The sequence below is a fragment of the Marmota marmota genome, unplaced genomic scaffold (genome assembly GCF_001458135.2).
Source record: "Marmota marmota marmota unplaced genomic scaffold, marMar, whole genome shotgun sequence".
Lineage (NCBI taxonomy): Eukaryota > Metazoa > Chordata > Mammalia > Rodentia > Sciuridae > Marmota > Marmota marmota.
In genome coordinates, this window is record NW_026000101.1 from 2,339,074 (window position 1) to 2,353,200 (window position 14,127).

Genomic DNA, 14,127 nt, shown 5'->3' on the forward strand with positions numbered 1-14,127 from the left:
AAAAAAAAAAAAAAAAAAAAAAAAGACAGGTACATAAGCCAAAAAAGCAGCAGAGAGAAGAGCAGGAAAAAAAAAAGTCAAGGGAAAAATGAAACTTCAGAATTCATGGGGTCTGGCCAGTGTTCAATGAGGGGTGGAGGAGGTGATAAGGATGTACACAGATGATTCTCAGGTTTGGGCTTGGGTAACTAGTGCCATTCATTAAATCTGGCCACAATCATAGATGGAAGAAAGCAATGAACATTATTTTGAACACAATAAAGTTACTCTTAAGACATGAAGTGGTAATCTCTTTCTCAGGGGGCTAGTAGTTGGCCACTATGAGTAAGGACAGTGCCCACAGGAAGTGAACACAATTTAATGAACCAGCCTGAGCCTAAGGTATGCATTTTCTTAAATATCCCAAGTGATTTTAACATAGGATGACATTGCACAAGAGAAAAACCACAGTAAACTATAAATTCTCCAGCCCCCAGCAAAACAATGTTAGAGAGTACACTCTTAGTATTTTTTTAGGTTGTTGAACAGATTACAGGTAAATAAACAGATACAGAGCTCAAGAGGTAAGACTGGTCTAGAGACAAAAATATGGGAGTCATCCATATACTATCTACAGGTGGTCAAGAATGAATAAAATATCATGCTAAGTGAAATAAGCCATCCCAAAAAACCCCAAAGGCTGGAATGTTTTCTCTGATATTCAGATGCTAATTCACAATAAGGGAACAAGGGGCTAGGGAAGAATAGAGTTACTTTGGATTAGGTAGAGAGAGAAGTGAAGGGAGGGGAGGGGTATGGGGATAGAAAAAGTAGTAGAATGAATCAGACATTATAACCCTATGTACATCTATGACTACATGACGGTGTGATTCTACATCATGTACAACCAGAAAAATGAGAAATTATTCTCCATTTATGTATGATGTGTCAAAGTGCATTCCACTGTCATGTATAACTAATTAGAACAAATTTTTAAAAAGAAGTAGAAAAATTACATGAAAAAAGATGAATATAGCTTATATTATCAAACTAGTAATGTATGAAGCGGATCAAGAGTGAGTGGTGATCAGAGGTAGAAAGACAGCCAGGATGAAAGTAAAGTAACAGAAAGATTTATGTGGGTGGCTGTTTTCTTCTTCAAGGGATCAAGAAAGAACAACATTAAAAGTTGCCAAGAGGTCAAGACAAGAACTGAAATGTCCACTAGATTTAGTATGTACTTGATGACCTCTGAGCACTTTTGGCAGGGATGGAGTAGTTGATGGAGCCACGGGCTACAAAGGAAGCGAATGGGAGGTGGGACATGATGATAGTGAATAAGATTAGTTCCCTGAAACCCTGCAGGGAGGGAAAGGGCCAAAGAGTGACTAGATGAAGCACAAAGATTTGTTTGGTTTTGTAAGAATGCCTGAGGACACAGGCTAAGGGGAAAGAGCTAGTTAAAGAGAAAGAAAAGAAAAAAAAAAAATTAATGGCATGATAGGATCCACAGTGTGAAGTAGGAATTAAGATAAATCTGCCAAGAACGTGGTAGAATGGTGAAGATTTAGAAGAGGTAATGGATGACAGAGCTAAATAAAGAAACCAAGTACTGCCAGATAGCACTGTAGGCTTGGCTGAGATCTGAGACCATGAATGTGTAGTAGTACTAATCCACATGGCGTGTGATTACCCTCTGCAGGATTTGAAAGTTGAGAAGCTATAAATTATTGGATGGATTCAGGATAGCAGGGCAGACTGATATAAGGCCAGGGAAGGTGAGGCGAGGCAAAGCGCAGGATAATAAAGTGATGAACTGCAGGTTCGGGCTACAGGGAGAACTAAATGAAGCCAAGAGGTAACAACTGTGGATCAACAGTCTAGAGCAGCTGTTCTCGGTCCAGGCTGTACATCAAAATCACCTGGGGAAGTTGATTTTTAAATCCTGATGCTGAGACCAATTAAATCAGAATCTCTCGGGGTGGGGTCCAGGTGGCAGTACTTTTTAAGCCATTCATGTCATTCCAAAGTGCCATCTGGGTGGAGAACCACAGACCCAGGAAGACTAGGTTACTGCTGTAAGAACAGAGGAGGGCCCAGGTGGAAACTTAAAGACTAGCAATTATGGGATGGACTGAAAATGTGAAGAGTAGGAGAGGTGAATGAGCAGGGGCCTTCTCCACCATAATCTAAGTGTTTCCAATGCCACAGACTAAGACAGCAAGTGGAGAAATCCTCATTTAGATACCCTACCCCTATGGATTACTTCCGGGGTTATTTTGAAGTCACCTCTGGCAGTATATAGCATAGTGATTTAAGAGCCTGGGCTGGTGGCAGACTGCCTAGGTTTCTATCCCAGCTTACTAGCTGTGCCCTTGGGCAAGTTACTTCTTTAAGTGTTTTTTTAAAGTGTGTATAATAGGCCATAGGCCAGGTAAGGTGGTGCACACTTGTAATCCCAGTGGCTTCGAAGGCTGAGGCAGCAAAAGAGAGATGCTAAGCAACTCAGTGAGACCCTGTCTCTAAATAAAATACAAAATAGGGCTGGGGATGCAGCTCACTGGTTGAGTGCCCCTCAGTTCAATCCCTGGTACCAAAAATAAAAAATAAAATAAATAAAAGTGTACATAATAGTACCTATCTTACAGGAAAGCTGTGAGAAAGACATGAGATTAAAGCCACAAAGAAAAATATACCTATTACTATCCATAACTTTAAAATAAGACCTATGCTATAATTTCAAAGACTTTTCCACCAAAATATAATTTCTCTGAAGTATCATAGTTTTGATTAGGGATTCAGAGACGTCAAATTTTGCTGAGACATATGCCAAATTGGAAAGACTAGAAATTCATATATTTCCAAAAGATTCATATATTAAGCCATTATGATTTTTTTGTTTTCATTTTTTTATTTCTTTCCAAGTATAATCCTTGAATGCTTTTTTAAAAAAACATAAAATAAACTTGAATGTACTAAGAAAGATTAAAAGGGGAGAAAAAAAATTATCCAAAGCCCCCAATTATGGTTAAAACAAAATTAAGTCAAAACATGGCATTAAAACACACCTAAAGTACAGTTTAAATCATGCCCACTATTTAGGTTAACATTGTATGTAAAGCTAAAGTCACACCATATATTTAGGAAATTTAAAGTGCTATAGACATCCAAAAGCATAAAACCATGCAAGTTTAAGAGTAAGGAACACTGAATATCACAAATTACTTTCCAACAAAAATGGCCTGTTACTGTTTTGCTCATTTGTTTTTTAGCCATGCTCTCCTCTTAAACCATGCGATGGGTTCTTAGCTGGGCAGAGATGCTGCATAGTTCTGGCTTCTCTTAATGCTCCTATCCTCAGAGGCTGACTCAAGACACTGGGTAACAAGAACCCCTGTCCCTTGGCTAGTTCAGGCAGAAGGTGGCTCCCTCAGAGCTAAGACCAGCAAGGCAGAACTGTTTCCACTCTGTAGCAGATACAAGGCAGAAAGCAACTGCTAGTTATTATGTAACTTCAAGCTACTGCCTTTTAGTATGAAGATATTGAAAAAATTCCAGAAGATACTGTAGCGACTATGTTTGTTCTATTGACCATTATATTCCAATATCCAGCACAGCCCCCAGAGAAGCTACCCACCAGCTTTCCCACCCCACTCAGGGTGAGAGAGAAAGCCCCTTCCCCTAGTCTCTAACACCTAGAAAGCGCTCCGTGGCAAGGCAAGCTCTCAGGCATTTGGACCGCAAGTGTTAAAATCATTTGTGATTTTTAACAACATTCTTAGTTCTCTTGAAATATAATCTGCCCTCCTAACACATATATCCATTTAATTTTCAGAAATTTGATTTTATTACACTTTCAGAAATGCAGTGGGTATATAAAGGGCACAGCCTTCCTATACAAATCATCAATGATTTGATTCCATTTTTCATAAAAAGTGATCCTGATACAGGTAGGCAATTCTGGGGAGTTAGAAAGCATAGTAAAATTCCAATAGATGTATCGTTTTCCCAAGGAATTGTTTTTAAATTAAATTTTAAATCAGGAGCTAGATTCACCATCTAAAAAAAAAAAAAAAAGGCATTCAGGTGTTCTAAAGACATTAACACCCCCAAGGACAGGGACAGGGAAGTGCTCAGGGCTGGAATTGCCAACAGCGGTGACAGAGGAGGAGTGGAGGCACCAGAGTGGTGCTTCCTCAAAGCAACTTCGTCCAGCCTAAAGTCCAAAGGTGGTGAGCGATGAGTCAGAGGCAAAAGAGAGAGACCTTCAGGGTCCTGCTTTTTCCATTGTGAGCTAGAAGGACATCTATCTATTTAGGGAAGACTTCAAAGAACTTCAAGTGACAGTAAGAAATATTAAGGGGTTCTGCCAGCATTATACCTGCCTTAGCTTAATGATCCTAACTGCCTCTGAATTGATGGGATGGCCTTATGTTAGCTTAGTTGATTCTCCAATTCCGCCCCCCCCCTTTTTTTTTTCGTGGAGAAAGGCAATTTTATTCTTTCAAGAGAAGATACCAACAGAGGTTGGGAATAGGAGTACCTAGCCCTGTCCCCTGTCCAAAGCAGGAATCTGAGATAAGGTCATACCTGAATAGTTTGGGGAAAGCCAATGGGCTTGCTCCCTGTGGAAGTGGGGAGGGGAAGGCAGGCCCAGGAGTGGGACTTTGTTCTGTCAGTACTAGGAGCAGCCCACACCTAGACTTGGTGACAGGACAGAGTGTGACCCTTCTGTTGCCACCTGAGCAATCTGAAGAAGGGCTGGCAGAAGGCTCCTTACAGGTCCCCTAAGTATGACTCTCAAATCAGACCTCTCCACCCATCTGCCCCACTCCTGCAAACATGAGAACAGGCAGGTGCCCAGCTTTGTTTTTATTTCCTAGCATCCAAGTCTCTAAAATTGTTACTTTTTCATCATGTTAACTGATTGTTTAGTCTTTTCATCTTTTTACTCTCATCGACCACAATGATTTTTCAGTTAATGCTTTGTACCATTTTTAACTGGTTTCTTTTACAGTTTTCTATTCTAATTTAGTTTCAGCAAGAGGGAAGCCTGATAGGAGGGGAAGCCCTTGGAAAGAGAAGACAAAGTTGAACGACGGCAGTGGTGGGCGGTGCTCTTTCCCCTTCAGGTGGCTGGCAGCAGGCTCTGCAGCAACCTTATATAGCTTTTCTCCACCAGATGTGAGGCACAAGACTTGCATTTAACAAATTCCAAGAAAGAATACGGATTCCACAAGGACAAAGGTCACCTTGCTTAACAGATCCAGACTGCTATTTTATAGTTCTGCTATGGAATTCAGTTAAAACAATTTATCTAACCCCAGGAATTTATCTCCTCTGCTCCACGCCACCACATTTGTTAATATTTCACACAAAATTAGGTTGATTCTGATATCGGCAGGCCCATACTATACACAGTCCATGTCAGCAGTTCCCAGTGATTAAAGACTAAAGGCCTTTGTTGTTGTTGCTGTTATGATTTTGTTCTGGAAGGTGGTGGTTATGTGATTCTGGTTGGTATGTGTCATGACTAATATTATTGACACAGTACTTATCATTTTAAAATGGCATTGCAACAAAATGGGCTTCAGTAGCAACACAAAGCATACCTTCCAGTGCAACCTTGACTCTCCGGACAAGATTCCCCAGAGAAAGAAAAATAACTGACAATGAGTTAGCTGTACAGGAAAACACAACTATTTCCACTGGACAATAAATACCAATATTACAAAATATAAAGGAGTCCACCACCATAGAAAACAAAGAGAAGATCCTTATTAAGTTCTTAAACAGGAACATAAGACCCAATTCAATAACCCTTTAGTGACAACAGAATTAGCTCCAGTGTATAGAAAACATGTAGAACACAGCATTTTGCTGATTGCTTAATAGATCTGCACTCACTAGAAAGCACTTCAAAACACAGCACCCACAAACACACCACAGGCCCAAAGCCACCTTTGCATCAAAAGGAAACTAATGAGACTGTCTCTATAATTACTCTTTTAAAGTGAACTTAGGGCTGAGGCTGTGGCTCAGTGGTAGAGCACTTGCCTAGCATGTATGAAGCATTGGGTTTGATTCTCAGCACCACATATATAAGTAAATGAATAAAAGTAAAGGTCTATACATAAAAATATATATATATAAAAAAGAAAAAGTGAACTTAATGTTTAAATTAAACTATTCATGTATAAAATAAAATTCCATGACTGGAGGAAAAAGCATTTGTGATACAAATCAGGATAGCCCTGGGTTATGACTGCCCCAAAGACAGATCTGAGTATCAAAATTATTTATGGGAAAGACAGCCAGTCCATTGGGAAAACCTTTGGAGGAAAATTCAGATTTAACAAAGAATCTGAAGGCAAACAAGTTATTGATGTAGCCCTATTCCTATTTTAACTTGTAACTAGTTAGAAATAGTGAGTTAAAGATTTTACTTGTGGGGCTGGGGTTGTGGCCCAGTGGTACAGCACTTGCCTAGCATGTGTGAGGCCCTGGGTTCGATCCTCAGCACCACATACAAACAAACAAATATATAAAGGTCTATCAATAACTATTAAAAAAATATTTTAAAAAAAGATCTTACTTGTTCTAATCAGTTTCATTAAAATCTCTGATCACTGAAAGCATCCCAAATTCTATGATGTACCTCAAACCACAATGGCCATCAGAGACTGAATTAATGAATAAATAAAAATCCAGCATTGCTACTGGAGAAACCTCAAAGATCATTCATTTAACAGGTAGTAACTGAGTGCTTAGTAGACCCTGAATACACAGTAGTAAATAAGAAATCATCTCTATCCTCAAAAATCTAATGAGAAAAGAGACATTCATTTACAATTTAGATGAGTAAATCTGAAGTACTATGAAAAGACACAGAGGGAGCATCTAACCCAGTAGGGAGCTACACATAATATGACAAGCCAGGGAGCCAGGCACAGTGGCACATGCCTGTAATCCCAGCAACTCAGTAGGCTGAGGCAGGAGGATCACAAGTTTGAGGATAGCCTCAGCAATTTAGTGAGGCCCTGAGCAAACTCTTGAGATCCTGTCTCAAAATAATAAATAAATAAATAAATGGATGGTTGGGGATGTGGCTCAGTGGTAAAGCACCTCTGGGTTCAATTCCCAGTACCAAAAAATTAATTAATTAATTAAAATATAAAATGACTTGAAGGAGCAGGAGTTATAGAAAAAGGAAAAAAGAAGAGAAGAGAGAATTCTACAGAAAGTCCATTGCATATTCAGACAAACGCCACCAACTGAACGATACAGAAGAAACAGGTAGGTAAAAGGGCATGGTATGCTAAGGAGCTGTACATGTCTTGTTAGGGAGACTGATTTTTAACCTGAAGGCACTGGGGAGTCATAGTAAGTCTTTAAGCATATGAACCAAGATTAGTGTTCCAGAAGGATAAAATAGAAAGAGAGCAAGGATGTAGGTAAAGATACCAGTGAGCAGAAATAGTTTCCATAATCTAGGGTAGATAGAAAGGTGTATAGGGGGCTGGGGATGTGGCTCAAGCGGTAGCGCGCTCGCCTGGCATGCATGCAGCCGGAGTTCGATCCTCAGCACCACATACAAACAAAGATGTTGTGTCCACCAAGAACTGAAAAATAAATATTAAAAAAAATTCTCTCTCTCTCCCTTTAAAAAAAAAAAAAAAAGAAAGGTGTATGGAACTAATTATGTAGCAAAAGGGAGGGAGAAATGAATCAATAGAGTTATCACTGAATATTGAAACTAAATTATAATTTTCATTCTTCTCCTTAAAGGTAACATATGATTGTTTCTAGGCTCAGGTTAATGAGGCTCAACTGCTGAAATGTTTAATTCATTCATCATGAAGTGGTCCTGCCACAATGACTTTGACTGATTAACTTTTTTTTTTTTTTTCAGGTACTAGGGATAGAACACTCCTGGGTTCAGTCCCTAGTACCTATCACTGAGCCAGCCCTTTTTATGTGTTATTTTGAGACAGGATCTAAGTTGCCAAGGCTGGCCTCGAACTTTTAATCCTCCTGCCTCAGCCTCCTAAACTGCTGGGATTACAGGCATATGCCACACACCCAGATCTGATCAACATTTGACCAAACTCCAAGTGCATCTTCAGGTTTAAACCATCAAGGTTTAGAAGACCAACGTATATGTGAATTTAAGCCCCAAATCATACCACCTAAATATTCTAAATACTAAAATTTAGATTAAAAACACAACTAGCTTCTGACAGGTAGTTTATTGCAATTGTAATCACAATGAACACATAACCTCTACTCAAAAGTTATGCAAATGGTATAAAATGCTCTGCTGGAAACCTTAGAAATGAATTTGTACAAAGCAGAATTCACTTGAAAAAACCTCCAGGAAAAGGACTTCTGCTTTACTAGAGGACAGTTAGTATCTGTGGATACAAGAAGTTACTACCACACTAGCCTGGCACTTCTAGTCAATGAACAGGAAACACAGAGTCAAATGCTAAACATTAGGACATTACAAAAGAGGGGGAAAGTGATAATCAGAGGGACAGAGTTGGGTGGGGAAAAGAAAGGAGAAAAAGAATGAAGGGCAGTAAAAAAAGGAAAGGTGTCCGTCCTGCTTAGATACCCTCATTATCCTGCAAGATGGCTCTGAGGGGCTAAGAGGGAAGAAGACACCTAGTTTCAGACCTGTGTTTGCTTTCCCCTAAGTCCCCAACTACCAAGCCATGCTTACTCTCACAAAAAGGAAAGGGGGGGGGGGGACAGCACGAAGATCACCAAATAACTCTGCCTGCTGAGGCTCTCGTCATCAACTATTTTTAGGAAATCAAAAATCTTGGGAATAAGACCCTTCCAACAAGTATCTGCCATCTAAAATGTTAGGAAATGACTAAGCCTCAGTTCAGTATTAAAATTGGAAGGAGCAAAGCGGCTGGTGGAGATAATGTCACGTGAAGATGGTTCTAAACACTGGAAATATTGGTTTTCTAGTTTGTAAGTTATCACGGCTTTTAAAATTGCAGGCTTACAGCCTCAGCACCTTATGGAGGCCCTAGTCTAAGGAAGTCTCTGCCTCAAAATAAAAATATAAAAACGGCTGGGGATGTGGCCCAGTGGTTAAGCATCCCTGGGTTCAATCCTGATACCAAAAATTTTTTTAAATTGCAGGCTTAAATGAATTGTAAGACACCTGTAAAATCAGAACAAATAACCTCACTAAATAATAGTTGTTTATTGTTCTAATCAACTTCAGCTCTATTTTTTAAAATAAAGCCCAATCCTTAGCTCTTTATTTGAAAGAAGATACAAAAAAAACATCAAGACTAACTTAAGTAGATGCCATTATACACTGATATACATGGTGTTTAATATTTCTAATATAACCAGTTTTTAAAATGCTTTAATTTTTCCTTGAAATCTCTTTACAATATTTATATTACTTAAACATTTTAAATAAGGAGAAGCCATGCTCCTTAATCTGACACCTAGATATAGAGCCATAAGTTTTTAAGAATAGGTTCCATTTCTACCAGTGGCAAGCACACATTTTCAGAAGTATCAATACCTGCTAACTGGTATGCTGCCTTATTTTAAAAAAGGATTTGAGGGGATATAGAATATGTATTCAGAAAACATATCCTTTAATAAAATATAAACTATCTAGCACAGTATTTTAACCAATATATTGTTGCTAAAGTTCTTTAACCTTGTTTGTCAAATGTTGAGATTCAACTGCAATTTTACTAAATACAGTTGGGAGAGGGAGATGAAAAAGTGCTTAGTTATCTGTTTGAAAATGACTCATTAAACTGGGAGGCATCTTTTAATTCAATTTAAAAAAAGTATCAAATCAAAAATCCTGATGGTGGAATCAGTCCAGAAAAAAAAGACTCATCAAAAAAGATGAGACTTAATTTATACACAAATTAATCTGTTGATTATCTACCTTCCATCAGTTATTCAATCATAAAAATATTCACAGGTTTACTGCAATTAACAAGGCACTCCAAACTGTAACAAACTAATTGCGTTTTCTTTGATTTTCACATGCTTTTCAGGAACCTGTTACTATCAGTAAAAAAGGCAGTTTTGTGGGGCTATAGACAATACAAAGCCTCTCTACATTATCGCAACTAAGCTAAAAATTTGCCCAAGAGTAAAAAACTTAAAAAAATATTTTAAGAAAACATCTGTTGTTTACCATTAAGCCAAAGGAAATAAAACAATTCCAGAGTGGCCTCAAGTTTAAGAACATTTCCAGATGCTTATCTGAAATGGGGTTAATTTTAATTAAAGAGGTATGATATTTATAATTACAAATATATAATGGAGGGAGGCAGAATATCATGGTCCCATGTGGAAATTCAGGCTTTTCCAAATGAAGCTATAAATTTAATTTCAACCAAAACAATAAGAAAAAGATTATTTAAGAGTCTGAAACAAAGACTTTAAAGTTCATCTTTAAGTAAAAATGTGTACCAATTCAAAACGTTTTGCAAAAGAACAAGGAGAGGTTTGCCTCACCAGTTAATAAAATTTCATTAATTAAAAATGAAAACTAGATTAATAAATATAAATACAAGGATTAATAAATCTGTGAAATGCCACTGGAAGCCCTCTAAAATACCAAAGTATAAAGAAGAAAATATAAAGATGGGCTGGGGATGTGGCTCAAGCCGTAACGCGCTCGCCTGGCATGTGTGCGGCCCAGGTTCGATCCTCAGCACCACCTATAAACAAAGATGTTGTGTCCACCAAAAATAAATAAATATTAAAAAAAATATTTAAAAAGAAAAAGAAAAGAAAATATAAAGATGGTATTTTCAAAAGAGTGGAAATATCAATAATTTGAAAAATGATTTTGGGACAAATGAAACTAAAATAATCAGGGCTCTAGAATCTCATAACAAAGCAAGATATCAGGTGCATTAAAGAGTAAAATTAAAAATTTACGAAAGAAGCAAGGCATGGAGGCACACACTTGTAATCCCAGTGTCTTGAGAGGCTGAGGCAGGAGGACTGCAAGTTCAAAACCAATCTCAGAGACTTAGCAAGACCCTTTCTCTAAAATAAAAAAGTACAAAGGGCTAGGATATGACTTAGGGCTTAGGTGCCCATCCCTGGTACACCCCCCCCCCCCAAAAAAAAAACTACTTAGGAGCAGGTAGTATATAAATATATGAAAAATATTTGACAGGATTGGTAATTAATAGAACAACAAAAACAAAACACAGTGAAAAGCCTAACACTTTGTAAGAGAAATGGGCACATCATACAATGTTACCAGGCCTATGAATAGATACAACATTTTTACAGAACAATTTGTATTACAGTTTAAAAGATACACCACTTCTACTGGGTGTGGTGGTGCACTCCTGTAATGCCAGCTACTCAGAAAGCTGAGGACCACAAGTTCCAGACCAGCCTCGGCAACTTGGTGAGACACTGTCTCAAAATAAAAATTGAAAAAGGTCTGGGGATGTAGCTCAGTGGTAGAATCTTTGCCTAGCATCCACAAGGCCTTAGGTTCAATCCTCAGCTCCAAAACCAAAAAACAAACAAAACAGTGTTGTTTTATAAACTGCAAACAACCTAAATGCCATCAATAACAATGAATAAAAATGTTAGACTCTCATAAATCTATTAGAAGTAATGCAGAGCTGGGTGCAGCGGAACACTCTGTGAACCTAACTACTTAGGAGGCTGAGACAGGAGGATCACCAACTTTCAGGCCAGCTTGGGCAACCTGGTGAGACCCTGTTCCAAAATACAAAAATAAAAAAGGGACTGGAGCTGGAACTCAGTGCTAGAGTACCCCTGGGTTCAATCCCCAGTACCAAAAAACAAATAATTTTAAGAACTGCAGAGATATTCGTTATTGACGTAAAAAGAAATGGTCATGACATTTTACATGTCAGCTCCACTTCAACAATGACCTTGGATGTTTTATTTCTAGCACCTTGAACAGTGCTTTGTACTAAACTGACTCTCATAACCATTTATTAATTAGATGAATTTGAAAAGGTTTCCCCCTTCTTTTCTTGCTCTCGCTCTGTCTCTCTGACACACAGAGAGATATAACTGGAATGACAGTCACAAAAGATTAACAAGGTAATGTTTGGGTATACATGTTTTTAACTCTCTATTCCTCTCCATATTGCCTAAATTCATTATATAGTGAGCATTTTTATTTTTATGACTGGGAAAAGTAACTTTTTTTTTTTTTTTAAAAAGAACCCATACATATACTTAAAATGAACTCCAATACATGTTCAGTACCTACAACTCAAAAACTCCAAAAACCAATATCAACAATATGGAAGTGGCATGTTTTCTTTCACTTTCAAAGAAATATCAATGTATACTGTACAAGGAGCATCTTTCTATAGCATCAGGAAGTGCCACACTCTATTAATAAAAAGCAATGTTTCCAAAAAGAAAAGCACATCTTTTTTTTTTTTCTGTAGTAAAAAGGGGAAAAAAATTAAAAACCTAGAAGAAACGAATTTCTTCAAGTCCTCTGGTCTCCTAAGAGACTCCCTATTAGGATAAAGTTTAAAAATTTTCTTTATTTTTACTTTTTTCCTTCCAGGCTAAAAGCCAAGTGCATCCACATCAGTAATGTGCGCTACACAATTCTTTCATTTATTTACACAGGCAAATTTAATTTTAGAGACACTGAGTGAAATATCAAAACTAGCCACAAATCGCATGTCTCCACCTTTTCACCCTATTCTGTTTTATTCAGAGGCTTTATAGCTACCCCGAATAAACTTCTTTGGATTTTTGTCATCGTATCTTCCTTCAAGAATGTAAGCTCCATGAGGACAGGAATTATGTCTTGCTCACCAAGTGTGTTCCAGCCAAGAACAGTAAACGGTATCTTGTCGGCCTCAAGAAGTATTTGTTAAATACTGTAGAGATAAGGAGGGCAAGAGAAGGGTACAAATCTAAACAAGACAATAAAAGAGGAACTAGAAGGAAAAAAAGAAAACCATACTGAAATGTAGACACTAAGAATGACTCAAAGCCATAACAACCAGATCGGAGGTTTAGTGGACATTTTTCAAGGTGGACAGGTGCTTCACACCTATCAGAGCGCACTGAACACTTCCAGGAAGAAGAAAATCCACAGGGAGATCTCCAGGTAGCTGTGAGCAGCTCCCGGAAGAGTGGAATCGATCATCACCGTAACAGAAATGTGGTCCATGCCGAGAGAAAAAAACAATACACCATACATCTTGGCCCAGATGAAAAAAACATCACACGAATCCCAGTACAATCAGTACAAGCAACCTGATATGTAAGGAACAGCCTTCTTTCCCCCTGGCTTTTCAATAGCCTGCAACCCTGCAACCCCTTCACTGGTCACTTTTCCTACCCAAGGACCCTCGCTCCCTCCTCACCCCATCCTGTACAAGGGAAGAGGGGATGGAGGGAAGCGTCTGAGAACTAGCTTTCTTCACCCCTCCCAAGCACAGTCCCCTCCAAAACACAAATACCTCCCACTCCCGCCTTTTCCCGAGGCCCAGACCCTAGCCACGAGCCTCTCCAGCTGCCCCTCACTCACGTGTAGATGATGGCCATGAAATGCATCAGCCACAGCACCAAGAAGAGGACGAACCCGAACACGGCCATTCCCTCTAGGGCCAGGTCCAGCAGCGCCATCCCCCGGCCCGCCGGCCCGGCCCGGCCCGCTCCGGCTGCCGCCGCGGACAGCGCTCCTGCCGGAGGAGGAGCAGGGTGGGCGCCCGGTGCGGGGGCGCGGGAACCGAGAGGAAGGTGGGAGAGGAAGGGGCGGAGGGGGTGGGGACGGAAGGGGCGGGCAGGGCCTGCGCGCCCCCGCCCGCGGGCACTCGCCCGCGCGCAGTCCTCGGCGCGCTCGCGGCTGCGGGCGCTGCGGTGGCCGGGCTCCGTGATCTGGGCTGACGCTGCCCGTGGCTCTGATTCGTGTGTTCAGACCTTTGCGGCCGCTGGCCGGACCCTGCGCACCGCCGCCGCCCTGCCTCCCCCGCTGCCCTGCTTCCTCGCCGCTGAGCTCCGGGCGGTGCAGCTCCGCCGTCCTGCTCCGCCGCCGCGGCTCCGCGCACTAATCGAAACCAGCGGATCGTGCCCCAACTCCTCGGCGGTGCGCGCCCCGCCCCCGCCCTCCGGAAC

General features: G+C 40.0%; 1 protein-coding gene across 2 annotated transcripts in view; it reads right to left on the reverse strand.

Annotated features, from left to right (window-relative positions):
* The window catches only part of Ugcg (UDP-glucose ceramide glucosyltransferase), a 56,302-nt gene extending 42,192 nt beyond the window's left edge, over nt 1-14,110 (reverse strand). Inside the window, exon 1 of one of the 2 annotated variants that reach the window (XR_001504187.2) lies at nt 13,541-14,037. Coding sequence is in view for 1 of the 2 variants with exons in the window: in XM_015492201.2 (XP_015347687.1) it covers nt 13,541-13,638 (98 nt within the window). In the remaining variant the exon portion in view is untranslated. Of the gene's footprint in view, nt 1-13,540 lie in introns of both variants that reach the window. The other variant, XM_015492201.2, reaches the window with a different exon arrangement.
* Between the last annotated feature and the right edge of the window lie 17 nt (nt 14,111-14,127).